At 39.8% G+C, this 13,313-nt stretch overlaps 2 protein-coding genes across 5 annotated transcripts in view; one reads left to right on the top strand and one right to left on the bottom strand.

The window, feature by feature from the left end:
* SPATA1 (spermatogenesis associated 1) overlaps positions 1-4,653 on the bottom strand; it is a 51,340-nt gene extending 46,687 nt beyond the window's left edge. For 2 of the 4 annotated variants that reach the window (XM_044238581.1, XM_044238583.1), the window contains exon 1: positions 4,552-4,653. The gene's annotated coding sequence lies outside the window, so the exon portion shown is untranslated. The remainder of the gene's footprint in view (positions 1-4,551) is intronic. The other 2 variants (XM_044238584.1, XM_044238582.1) reach the window with 2 other exon arrangements.
* A 150-nt stretch (positions 4,654-4,803) lies between these two features.
* Positions 4,804-12,571, top strand: GNG5 (G protein subunit gamma 5). Its single transcript, XM_044238587.1, has 3 exons — positions 4,804-4,971; positions 8,590-8,735; positions 12,349-12,571. The coding sequence occupies exons 1-2, from the start codon at positions 4,891-4,893 to the stop codon at positions 8,713-8,715; spliced, it is 207 nt and encodes a 68-aa protein (XP_044094522.1). The 5' UTR covers positions 4,804-4,890; the 3' UTR covers positions 8,716-8,735; positions 12,349-12,571.
* Positions 12,572-13,313: the final 742 nt, after the last annotated feature.

Below are 13,313 nucleotides of genomic sequence, written 5' to 3'. Positions count from 1 at the left end.
GTCAATTAATCTACAACAAAGGAGGCAAGCATATACAATGGGAGAAAAGATAGTCTCTTCAACAAATGGTGCTGGGAAAATGGGACAGTTACCAAAAAAGAAAGAAAGAAAGAAAAAGAAACCAGACCACTATCTCAACCTATTCGAGATCTTAAAATATCAAAATATGAGACCTTAAGAAAACACAGGCAGTAATCTCTCTGACATCATCCTTAGCAACGTTCTTCTAGATATGTCTCCTCAAGTAAGGGAAATAAAAGGAAAAATAAGGGCGCCTGGGTGGCTCAGTGGGTTAAAGCTTCTGCCTTCAGCTCAGGTCATGATCTCAGGGTCCTGGGATCGAGCCCGCATCGGTCTCTTTGCTCAGCGGGGAACCTGCTTCTTCCTCTCTCTCTGCCTACTTGATCTCTGTCTGTCAAATAAATAAATAAAATCTTAAAAAAAAAAAGAAAAGAAAAAGAAAAAATAAACTATTAGGCTTACATCAAAATAAAAAGCTTTTGCACAGTGAAGGAAACCATCGACAAAAAGGCAATCTATTGAATGTGAGATTTTTGCAAATGATATATCTGATAAGAGGTTAATATGCGAAATACATAAAGAACTTACACAATCTACACCAAAACCACAAGTAATCCAACAAAACAATGGGTAGAGGAGCTGAATAGACGGGTTTTTCCAAAGAAGGCATATAAAGGCAGCAGACACATGAAAAAACGCTCAACATCACTAATCACCAAGGAAATGCAAATTGAAACCACAACGAGATACCACTTTACACGTGTCAGAATGATTGGAATCAAAGAGACAAGAAAAAAGTGTCGGTGAGGATGTGAAGAAAAAGAATCCCCCATGCACTGGTGGTGGTAAGGCAAGTGGGTGCAGCGACTGTGGAAAACACTAAGCAGGTTCCTCAAAAATTAGAAATAGAAACAGCACATGATCCAGTAATTCCACTACTAGATATTTAGGCAAAGAAAACGAAAACACTGATTCAAAAAGATGTAGGCACCGCTATGTTTATTGCAGCATTATTTATAATAATCAAAATATGGAAGCAACCTGAGTCCACTGATAGATGAATGAAGATGTGGTATGTATATACATACAATGGAATATTACTCAGTGATAACGAATGAGATCTTGCCCTTTGCAACAATATGGATAGAGATAGAGGGTATTAAGCTAAGTGAAATAAGTCAGACACAGAAAGACAAACACCAAATAATTTCACTTATAGGCAGAATCTTTTTTTTTTTTCACTTATAGGCAGAATCTTAAAAAACAAACGAATGAACAAAAAAACAGATGCTGAAATACAAAGAACTGATGATTGCCAGAGGACGACAGGGAGGTGAGTGAAATAAAGGGGATTAAAAAGTACAAACTTCCAGTAATAAATCATGGAAATAAAAAGTACAGCATGAAAAATACAATCAATAATATTGTGAGAGGGCACCTGGGTGGCTTAGTGGGTTAAAGCCTCTGCCTTCGGCTCAGGTCATGATCCCAGGGTCCTGGGATCAAGCCCCACATTGGGCTCTCTGCTCAGCAGGGAGCCTATTTACCCCTCTGTCTCTCCTTGCCTCTCTGCCTACTTGTGATCTCTCTGTCAAATAAATAAATTTTAAAAAAATATTGTGAGAACATTGCTGATAGATGGTGAGTACACTTACTGTGGTTAGCACTAATATACGCAACTGCTGAATCATGTTATATACCTGAAATGAATATAATATTTTATGCTAATTACACTTCAGTAATAATAAACAATCTCATATAACAAATGAGCAGAGGAGTGGTGCCTGGGTGACTCAGTCAGTTAAGTGTCTGACACTTGATTTCAGCTCAGGTCATGATTTCAGGGTCCTCTGATTGAGCCCCACTGGATGTTAGGTCTGCTTAAGATTCTCTCACCCTGGGGTGCTTGGATGGCTCAGATGGTTGGACATCTCCTTCAGCTCAGGTCATGATCTCTAGGTCCTGGGATGGAGCCCCACATAGGGCTCCTGGCTGGCTCAAAGGGGAGCCTGCTTCTCCCTGTCTCTCACATGAATAAAACCTTTAAAAAAATTCTCTCTCCCTCTGCTCACATTCTTTCTCAAATAAATAAAATCTTTAAAAAAAATTGGGCAGAGAACCTGAACAGGAATTTTTCCAAAGATGCACAAATGGCCAATAGACATATGAAAAGATGCTCAACATCACTAATCATTAGGGAAATCAAAACAGCAAGGATAGTACTTCATAACTCTCAGAATGGCTAGTTTCAGAAAGACATGAAATAACAAGTGTTGTCAAGGATACAGAGAAAAGGAATTCTCATGCACTACTGGTGGGAATAAAAACTGGTGCAGCCATTGTTGAAAACAGCATGAAGTTTCTTCAAAAATTAAAAATAGAATATAAAAAATAGAAATACCTACCATCTAGTAATTCTGCTACTTCATATTACCCAAAGAAAACAAACACAAAAAACTAACTTGAAAAGATATGGACCCTTGTGTTTTTTTTTTTTAAAGATTTACTTATTTGAGAGAGAGAGCGAGCAAGCACATCCATGAGAAGGGGGAGGGGCAGAGGGAAAAGAAGCAGGCTCTCCCTGAGCAGGGAGTCTGATGTGGGGCTCCATCCCAGGGCTCTGAGATCACCACCAGTGCCAAAGATAGACTTTTAACCAACTGAGCCACCCAGGCACCCCCATGCACCCCTATGTTTACTGCAGCATTATTTACAATAGCCAAAGTATGGAAGGAGCCAAGTGTCCACCAATAGACGACTATAAAAGAATATGTAGAATATTACTATGTAGTAATTTGTAGAATATATAGAATATTACATATATGTAGAATATTACATATAAAGAATATGTAGAGTAATGGTATATTACTCAGCCATGAAAAAGAATGAGATCTTGCCCTTTTCAACATGGATGGACTTAGAGGAGATTATGCTAGGTGAAATAAGTCCAAGAATGGCAAATACAGTATGATTTCACTTATAGGTGAAATCTAAAAAACAAAGGAATGAACAAAACCAGAAATAGACCCATAATTTTAGAGAACAAACTTAAGGTGGCCAGAGGGAGGCAGGTTGGGAGGACAGACACAATGGGTGAAGAGAAGTGGGAGGTAAGTTTCCAGTTATGGAATGAATAATTCTCTGAGCTGAAAGGTACAGCATGGAATACAGTCAATGGTACTGTATGGTGAGAGGTGGTAGCTATACCTGTGAGCACAACATAATGAATAGAATTGTCAATTTAAGAAAATTCTGGAAAGCTTTATTATTTCATTATGAAATGAGGCATGGGTACCTGGATGGCTTAGTCATTTAAGCATCTGCCTTTAGCTCAGATGGCAGATCCCTAGGGATCTGGGAATAGAGCCCCACATCCAGCTCCTTGCTCACTGGGGACCCTGATTCTCCCTCTCCCTACCGCTCCCCTTGCTTGTGCTTTTTCTGTCAAATAAATACATAAAATCTTCAGGAAAAAAAAAATGAGGAAACAGAGGCTCAGCGAAATTAAAGTGGCTCGCCTGGGATTACCAAGGTAAGTGGTGGTGCCAGAATTTACACCTTGGTTTATAAACCTAGTCATTACATCTATCGTATGAATTCATATACTAAAGCACAATTGTACATTTTTGTAAAACGATTTAAACTGTTTAGTAAAGAAGTTAGGTTTTATTTTTCAACTGGGGTAAATTATATGTGGATTTTCTCACCATACAAAAAATGTGTAATGTCTTAGTGATGAAATTATTCACATTTATTGAAAACATCAGGGTATTTGTTGATGTACTTGAGTTGCTGAATAGGAAACACTTGTCCTAGGTGCTGTGCCATAATAACTGTTTCCACGGGAGAAACACACTTTGGCTGAGCGTATTTTGCTTGATTAGATCCCACTGTTTCTCTCTCCAGGAACTCTTCTGAAGGTCAATTTCAGGCAGCAGGTAATGAGATACAACTGAAACGTAGAACAAACTTTCCCGAAACACAAAAATGTTTTGTCAAGGTATAATAAGCGTTAATCCCCCAAATGAAACGGATAACAAGAGGAGATGGTTGTCATCTTCATCAAGTACCTTGGCTTGTTCACCTCTTCGAGAAAACCAAGAGGTAAGAGGCGAAAGAAGCTAGATCTCGAAAAGCGCTTTTCCCTAGCAAACCAGCACCCCTGCTCCGGGCTCCCACAGGTCAGTTACGGAAACCTCCGTGCCCGCTCTCCGCCTCAGTGGTCTGACCGCGGAGAGGAGGCTGTAAGACCGGCCGCCCGTTGAACAAACTCGAGTCACTTAGAGACACGTCTCCAAGGAGACAGGGTGTCGGTGACTCGCACCCGGTACTTTTGGCTCCCACACACCCTGACTGGGACCTTCTCTTCCCTCAACCTCTGCCACCAACGCCGTCAGCAAAGCTAGAACCTCCTTGTCACCCCGCCACCACACTTTTATAAACTCCCTCAAGCACCTGACTTCCCTCACCAGCCCTCTTCAGGGTCCCCCCCTCGGGTATCGGCGGCTAATCACAAACTTTTCTTTTTACCTCTCCTAAGTTGGCCTCTCGGAGAGGAAGGAGAAGACGGGCGTCCCCCTCGCGCTCGGGTCCCTTAGCTACTCTGCCCACAGTCCGCTCCGCCCCTTCTCGCTCCCTTCCACCCTCGCTCAGGCTCGGCTGCCCCAGAGGGTGAGGCGCTGGAACCTAACGCGGAGGAGGAACGCGCATGCGCGCCGCGGGTGGAGCCGCTGGGCAAAGAACCGGAAACTTAAGAGACAAAGTTCCGAGCCCCGCCCCCCGCCGCGCTGCCCCACCGTCTGGCCCCGCGGACCCACGAACGGACAGATCCACGCACGCACGAAAATCTGCCCCGCTCCTGAGAGCGCCATGTCTGGTTCCTCCAGCGTTGCCGCTATGAAGAAAGTGGTTCAACAGCTCCGGCTGGAAGCCGGGCTCAACCGCGTGAAGGTGAGCGGGGGCGGGCAGCCGAGGGGGAGGGGAGGGCGGAGGCGGAGGGTAGGATCGGGCGGCCGAGGTGGCTGGGATCCGCGGCGCTGGAGTCCTGCTCCCGCTTCGCTTGGGGAGGGCGCGCTTGGCGGCGAGGATCCGGGAGCGACCAACTTTAGAGAAGTGGCGGCGCGGGTTGGCGCCGTGGCTTCGGGGGTTGCTTAGTGCGCCCTTCCGCGGCCAGGGCTTTCCAAGGCGGCTGGTCCCGGGGCTGAAAGGCGGCTTTCCGCATTCCGGTCGCCCTTCTCTCTCCCTCCCTCTGCAGTGACTCGGTGGCTGGCTTGGGCAACAGCTGCTCCTCCGAGCGCCGTCCGCACCCTTCCAGTCGTTAGCTTACCAGACTCCACCCTTTCTTTTCACTGGACAGTTTTATCTGATTTTTAATTTAGAACAGAATCTGTTTTCAAGTTAGAACGCTCCCAAACCCTCTACTTTTAATACTAGATTCTTACCTCCCGCTCTTCTTACCCATCGAACACAGACTTGAAAACGAATTTTTGTAAACGCAAACTTGAGGTTAAAGAAGCACGTTTGTTTTCAAAACGTCCCCAGTGCCCCAGTTACCACTGGTGCCCTGTACAGCCTCGTACAAAGCGTGCATTTCATACCTATTTGGCACAGTTGGCTGTGATCTGACCTTGGGAATATCTGCTAGTTTGCATATCTTACTGATTAGGGTGGACAAGTTTTACTTGTTTTGCTGTCTGGTTAACACTGACCTTAGGGATTTACTTTGGGGAAAAATAAACCTTTTGTGTGTGTTGGTAGGATAACCTGACGTTGAAATGCTATTCCAAGTTTCTCCTGATTTTTAAAATCAGTAGATTGGCTTCTTTCTGGAGGAGGTCAGCTTACAAGTGAAACACTCCTTGTAATTAAGAAACAGAAGAATATAAATCATGCACTCCGTTGAAAGAAATAGCCAATTTCCAAGATGACTTGCTTATGTACTAGAGGCTAGTGTTTACTTCTCTCTGAAGTGTTCTGTGGAGTAAGCTGCCTCCCATTTACCTATTTCCTTAAATAGAAATGTCAGGGACCTAGCATACTCAGTTGTGGTCACCTCAGGAGGGAAGGGAAATTCCCATCAGTTTTGGTGTGGGATTCCCCTCCCATCCTGGGCTTAATTGCTGTAGACTCCCTTGCTGTTTGGAATCCATTTGTCTCATATCCAGATTACTTAACTCATCCCTGTGGTTTATGGTCAGTCTTGGCTGGATTTAACTCTGAAATTGAAGTCAAATGTTTAACCTTTACATTATCATTCAGGTGTGCCTTTATCATAGTTGGAGTGGCTCAGGAAAGAAAAATTATGGAGTGGGGCATAAAAAGGGGGACTGTTAAGTGTTCAGTAGGGGTACTTAGTCCTTGTCTCAAAGTGAAATGGAAGCCCTCAGAGTACTATGAGGGTTTCACTGTGAAAAACCCAGCTACTCCAGTAACTCTGTAGAGTGATGCCTGCTTCCTATAGTTCAGTTCTTCAGGAGGCTTCTGCTCAGGAACCTTAAAGCCACCATATGTGATTCGGTTTTAGAGTTCTAGTTCATCTGCAAGGGGCTGTAGCAAAGAAGGGAGTGAATCCTGCTGTGGAACTTTCAGTGAGCTTTTCTTTAAATCTGTTGTAAAGTGTAGTTAGTTTGATTTTATTTTCTGTACCTATTTTATCCATGACTGTGCTAGATGCTTTTTTTGGGTGATCTTTAACTAGCACAGTTTATTGTTAAACCTTTGTTTGAGTACTCTTGATAGAAATTTTCACAAATGCTCGACAAATCCTACCATATGTAGTGTGACCATACATTGTATAGCCAACCCAGGACACTTCTGAGAGTGAAAGAGGGCACTAATAATTCTGCCAGGATTATAGGGTTTCAACATCCTGGATGGTGAATATTATAATGCTTTTGGGGCTGGCAGCTTGTTTGACTTTTAGAGTCTTTGTCTTAGTTCTCCTCACTGCTTGGAATTTTGATTGGTTTCTCACTGATATTTATTTACCTGGCTGTTTGTCTTGTCATTGAGATTTCAGTTTAAACGTCACCTCCCCCAGAGACTCCTTCCCTTAAGGCACGATCTAACCACTCTTTACCAAAGAGTTCCTTGTCTGTGTTTTCCTCTGAACTGTCACCTCCATAACAAGGACCTGGCTGTTCTTGGTATTCTCAGTGCCTAGAGTATATTTGGTTCATACTAGCACTTGAGAAGTTTGTGAAAGGGAATTAGTTAAGTTGGAGCCTGCCTCCCCTTTAGGCAGAAAGTTAATAGATACTTTATCCTTACTGCTAGTTAACGTGAATGAAACCAAGTTTTAAGATTGTGCGGAAGATTACCATGCATACCCCCGCACTTTAGCTATACCTTCTTTTGGTGGGTCAACAGGGTGGCCATTTTTTGTAACACTCGGTACCAGGTATTTACATACTACTTTACACAGTTGCTAAATAAACCTATGGAACTCATTATAACTCTGGACTATTGGATAGGCCAAACATACAGCTAGGTTTCAGATTTGAGATTCATCTCAGGATCATGTATCTTTTTACTAGGTAGATGTCTGGGCTACAGCAGTAATCTGCAGGATTTCTTCTTATAGAGAGTATTTGTGATGCTCTCACCTCCCTTTCAAAGGCAAATGCCCAGCTGAACTGGACACCTGCTCTCACCCTCCTTGGGGACAGTTGAAACTAAAATGATTATTTTTCCCGTCTTCCTGAAACCTCAAGACTAAGGATATTATATTCATTTGGGGCATCTTTTAGTTATTCTTGTTCTACATATGAACCATTCAGTTCTTTGTTTTGGTATCCTATATCACCTTATGAGGATATATACAAATAGTAGACGTTTAAGTGATACTTAAGTCCCATTTGAGTGGCATTGCATATGTGTATGAAAATAGTTAAAAGCACATTTAAGCAAATACCTTGCTTTTTAAAGACAGGCGCTGCTCAGTGAAGTTATTAAAGTAATTCGAAGTTTGCTATCAGCCTTACAGTCGCATGACACTAAGCAGAAAGCTGTCACAGTTTTGTAACCTCAAACAGCAGATGGTACATAATACCAAAACAATGAACGGAATGGTTCAGATTTAGAACATAATGTTCACGGTAGCATTTTTCCAATAATATTGCTTTCAAGACAAAGTAACGGTTGGCTAGAACTTTAACACATTTTTTATCGAACGTACTGTTTTTAATAAAAAGCAATGTGTTGAGTAGCCTGAAGGTGGAATACCTCTGAAGTTTATTAATAAACTAGAAAGATAGGTTTTATTTTGCAGATATACTTAGATCATTTGATGCTTTTAATAAGCAAGCAAAAGAAAACCTACTATAAACTAATTCTCTGTACATGTAGTGTTTTGAGTATGAGCTCAATATATATACGACTGTTGACCTTCATTTAGTATATATCTTCTTTTGACCTAGTAAAATGTTTACATGGGTGCCTGGGTGGATCAGAATCTTTTTAAAATAAAAAAGAAAAGTGTTTATTGCAGGTATTTCAGGGATTTGAAAAAACCTTCATTAAAACCTTATCTCCTCTTCCCACTACCCTCTCTCCTTTGGTCTTTTGCAGGTTTCCCAGGCAGCTGCAGATCTGAAACAATTCTGTCTGCAGAATGCCCAACACGACCCCCTGCTAACTGGTGTGTCTTCAAGTACGAACCCATTCAGACCCCAGAAAGTCTGTTCCTTTTTGTAGTAAAATGAATCTTTGGGATGGTAAGTTTCCCTAAATATTTAGAGTTTTTTTTTTTTTTTAAAATCTGCAGTGTTTATGGGGATTTTTAAATACTACCAACTGATTTGGATTAATTCTGATGTCATTCCTCTAATAGAACCCAGCTATAGTGCAGCATAGCAAAGAATTAGGAGTTGGGAATGCAAGAGAAAATCAAGAGATGGTTGAATAAATTGACATGGTGTCAACATTTGTAGTGGGGAATAACATATTTTAGTCTTTATTCTTGTTAAGTAAAGATAGAAGGAGGGAAATGAAGTGTATGAGTTCATGGTGGTAGGCAGTGGATATGATTTCATAAGATTAAGAAACTAAAGAATTTGCCAGTTTAAGGCATGTGTCTCTGTATCAATCTTTACTTTCCAGATCAAATGTCAGTGTGTGCAAAAATGTATAATGTTAACCAAGAGAGATGTGACCAAAAAACATGCTGTGGAGAATTTAAAATGTAATGCAAGGGTGCTGCCTTTTATAAATACATGGTACTTTAGTCAGAGATTTACTCACTAGTACTGACCTATGAGAAGCAATCTTAAGTGCTTTAAAAAAAAAAAAAAAAAGACTGTGTGGCACACACCCTTTACAAACATTCTAACTCCTCAAAGTTCAGGAAGCTGCTTCTTAAAATACCATGTTACAGAATTGTGCCCTCCCTCATTAAGCTTTGTAGATTTGGTAGTATCCAGGAAGGCAGCATGTTTCCAGTAAATAAAATGGTTAAATGGTTAAAATTGGTTAAGATTTTGAAACACCAGAAACCACCTTTGAGTAACAGGTTTTCCGTGAGGAAGTAATTCGTATGACAGCTTAACACATTCATTTTGAATAATAGTTCGTTGCCTCTAGCAATATTAATTCTTCATGGCAGTTTTTAGAAATTTCATATTTTTATGGCTTATAAAATATTCTTTTTTAACCTCTTTTCCCTTTGTATTTACTTTACAAAGTGGTTTGTTTTCATTTGATATAAAATAGTTAAGCCTGGCTTCTTATCTGGGTCTTAACAGTTTCGTTTTACATAAGTCTACAGATGGGTGTTTAAATGACTTGCTCAAAGTTATAAATATAGCTAGGATAGGAACCCAAGTTTCCAAGTAAAATAATTGCTACTAATCCTGGCAGTATAATAAAATAAGTTTGTAGATACGATTTGATACACCTTAGTCCAGGAAAAGGACATTTGGATGTAATAGTATTTCTGCTTAAACCTCACTATCTGCAAATCCCCTTGTTCACATGCAGATTCTCAATAGGTCTGAATTCTAGGGGTGAAGTGTTTTTTACAGACTCCCAGATTATAATGCTGCTGGTCCTGGGTGGCCCTTAGTGAAATGGCCTGGATGCAAAGAATCTACATTCAGTCTTTATTTTCACATCTTTTACAAATATATAGCTTTTATAATTTAAATTAAGATAGTGTAGCTAATTTAGCAATAGGTAGAGTACAAGAATTATAAAAATTACCATGATCACACAATCACTGTTAATATTATAATAGATCATAATAGAATATATTAGATTAGATTTTAAGAGGAAGAAATATTTATGGGCTGGTTTACAAACACTGAGGATCATAGTATGTACGGTTTTTATTCTCTTTTTAAAAATCACTTGAATTTTCTTATTTCATTATTTGCATTAAAAATTCTTTGTAGGGGCGCCTGGGTGGCTCAGTGGGTTAAGCGTCTGCCTTCGGCTGAGGTCATGATCTCAGGGTTCTGGGATCGAGTCCCACATCGGGCTCTCTGCTTGGCGGGGAGCCTGCTTCATCCTCTCTCTCTCTCTCTGCCTGCCACTCTGCCTACCTGTGATTTCTCTCTGTCAAATAAATAAATAATATCTTAAAAAAAAAAAAAATTCTTTGTAAATGAGATTTTCAGTTGTTGTATTATAACTTAAACATCATTAAATGTTGATATTTCCAAGCTTGAAGCTACATTGAGGCAAATATCTTGGTCCTCCTACAGAACCAAATATCTTGGTCCTGTAGTTTACCTCTTTCAGATAAATTTCTAAAAATAAAATTATTTAGGGATGCCTGGATGGCTCATTTGGCAACTTCTGACTCTTGATCTTGGCCCAGGTCATGAACTCAGCTTTGTGGGAAGGAGCCCCTCTTGGGCGTAGTTGGCCTGTCCTTCTCCCTCTGCTCTTCTTCCCTGGCTTATGCTCTCTCTTGCTCGCTCGCTCTCAAGTAAATAAAATCTTTAAAAAAAGAAAAAAAAGTAAAATTATTCAATAAAGGATGGCATTTAAAATTTAGTAACACTTCATAACTAGGAGCAGGCTTTCCACCTGAACCTTGAGAATGCTCTTTTGTTGAGCTCTTGCTAAACAGTTCTCAGGCTGTTCCTTATTTTCTGCCTATCTAGTTTTTAAAATTTGCCCTAATTCAGATGTTAATTGAAGCTAAACATTTTGTCACCACTGATTCTGTTTAAGCTTCTTGAACATTTTTGTTTTAAAATATCAAAAATTTTCAAGTAGAACCATGTATCAAAAAGAAATTTTAAAAAAGATAAACTTTTTCTCCCCTTCCATATAGATGTTACTCTCTTTTAAGGAATAACTACTCTATTGTTTTTGAGATTTGTGTTGATCCATGTAAATTGTTTTACCTGCTATAGAGTATTCAACAATATGTATCAACCCTGGTTTATTTATCTGTTCCCTTATTGAGTTACATTTAAGCTATTTCTAGTTCTTTGCTATTAAAACACCACTACAGTCAATATCTGTGTACGTGTTTCTTTTTTATGTATAGGTTTATCTAGGTAAACGGAAGTGAGACTGCATCTTTCCTTAGTAGATATAGCCAGACTCCTCTCATCATTGCCAACTGCTCATTTTCTAGGGATGTCCAGATTTTTCTGAATTTGAGTTTTATATTAACTTTTTAAAAATTAGGACATAGAGTATCTTTGGGAGTGATCTTGGCAAGTTAATCTTTAAAAGTCCGTTATTGATAAACCAGAAGTGATTTGTACTTCAGAGGAAGTTACATTTTATATACCACAGAAATCTCCTGTTTTATCATTTCCCCCCTAGAAACCTTGAGATGCGTCTGCCTTTAATAAAACAAACAAGGGGCGCCTGGGTGGCTCAGTGGGTTAAGCCTCTGCCTTCAGCTCAGGTCATGATCCCAGGGTCCTGGAATCAAGCCCCGTATCGGGCTCTCTGCTTGGCAGGGAGCCTGCCTCCTCCTCTCTCTCTTCCTGCTTCTCTGCCTACTTGTAATCTCTGTCTGTCAAGTAAATAAATAAAATCTCTAAAAAACAGACAAACAAAACAAAACAAAAAACCAGGCTTAGTTTGGGGCACCTGGGTAGCTCAGTCATTCTGATCTCATCCGTCCTGAGATCAAGCCCGAAGTCATAGTCACTTGGATACTCTGTCCAATGGCCACACACACACCAGTGCTCACTCTCTAATAAATCTTTGAAAAAATAAAACAGGCTTAGTTTAACTGAAAGCACTTTATAAGCTGACATGTAAACAAATGTCCTTGAAGTAATAGAAAATGTATTACTCTTCAGAAGAAACTATTGTGCTTTGGTACTTGACCCTAATTCACTCTTTTCTTTTCCATTTCAGGTTTTCTAGACCACTTTTCATGAACCAGTGACTATTCAAAGGAGAACTAAATTTGAAGCCTGTACAAAAAGCTTATCCCTGTAACACGTGCCATACTATATAAACTTTTACTTTTGTCAGTCCTTAACATCTACCTCTCTGAATTCTCATAAATTTCTATTTCATAAGGGTAATTGTTTTATATACACTGGCAGCAGCATACAATAAAATACTTAGTATAAAAGTTTTTTGGTTAATTGCTGGTATTAAATAGGCTATGTATTAATTTATTTTGAATACCTAAGATAAATGACAATTTCCCATTGTTATTAAGAAGGGGTTAAGTTTTAGTGCATTTTCCTACCAGCTCATCTCACAAAGATTTATGCCATACATTTATTTGAAAGACTGTAGGGAAGTTGCAGCCTTTTTTTTTATCCTTTCAAGGTCAGGAGGAAGCTGATGATACTAGTTCCTACTCATGAGTTATTTGCAGGATAAACTTTGTTTTAATAAACTCCTAAACTCTAGGGTGTATTACTATTACACCTAAAAGTGAATTACTTCTTAATAGATTGCTCTCCTAATTAGGACAGTAAAGACTGGACATAGGAATGCCATTAAAAGATGTTAAGAAAAACATCACAGTTTCAAACATTTCTTGAGTGGAATACTATAGTACAATGTAGTAAGGTACAAAGGACCAAGAAGAGAACCACAATTTAGCTTCAGTAATTTGCAACTGTTAAGTCCTTGGTAAACCTATTGCTTTAAAATTTTTACCATTCTGAAAGGCTTAAGGAAATATTAAAACATCCCACAAACTTGGCCTCCTACCATATAGTCATGCAAGAAACAAAGTTATGTGCCAGGTCCAAGATTAGTCTGATAGAAAATCATTGGGTTAGTGTCTACCAAGAACTATTCTATTTTCTCTCCAGACCACATGTCCCATGAAAGTACACATGGGAAAGTTAGTTTGAATC

This window comes from Neovison vison, chromosome 2 (assembly GCF_020171115.1).
Source record: "Neovison vison isolate M4711 chromosome 2, ASM_NN_V1, whole genome shotgun sequence".
In the NCBI taxonomy this organism is placed as follows: Eukaryota; Metazoa; Chordata; class Mammalia; order Carnivora; family Mustelidae; genus Neogale; species Neogale vison.
The sequence above is the reverse complement of the archived record's forward strand: the minus strand, read 5'-3'. Positions and strand labels throughout refer to the sequence as shown.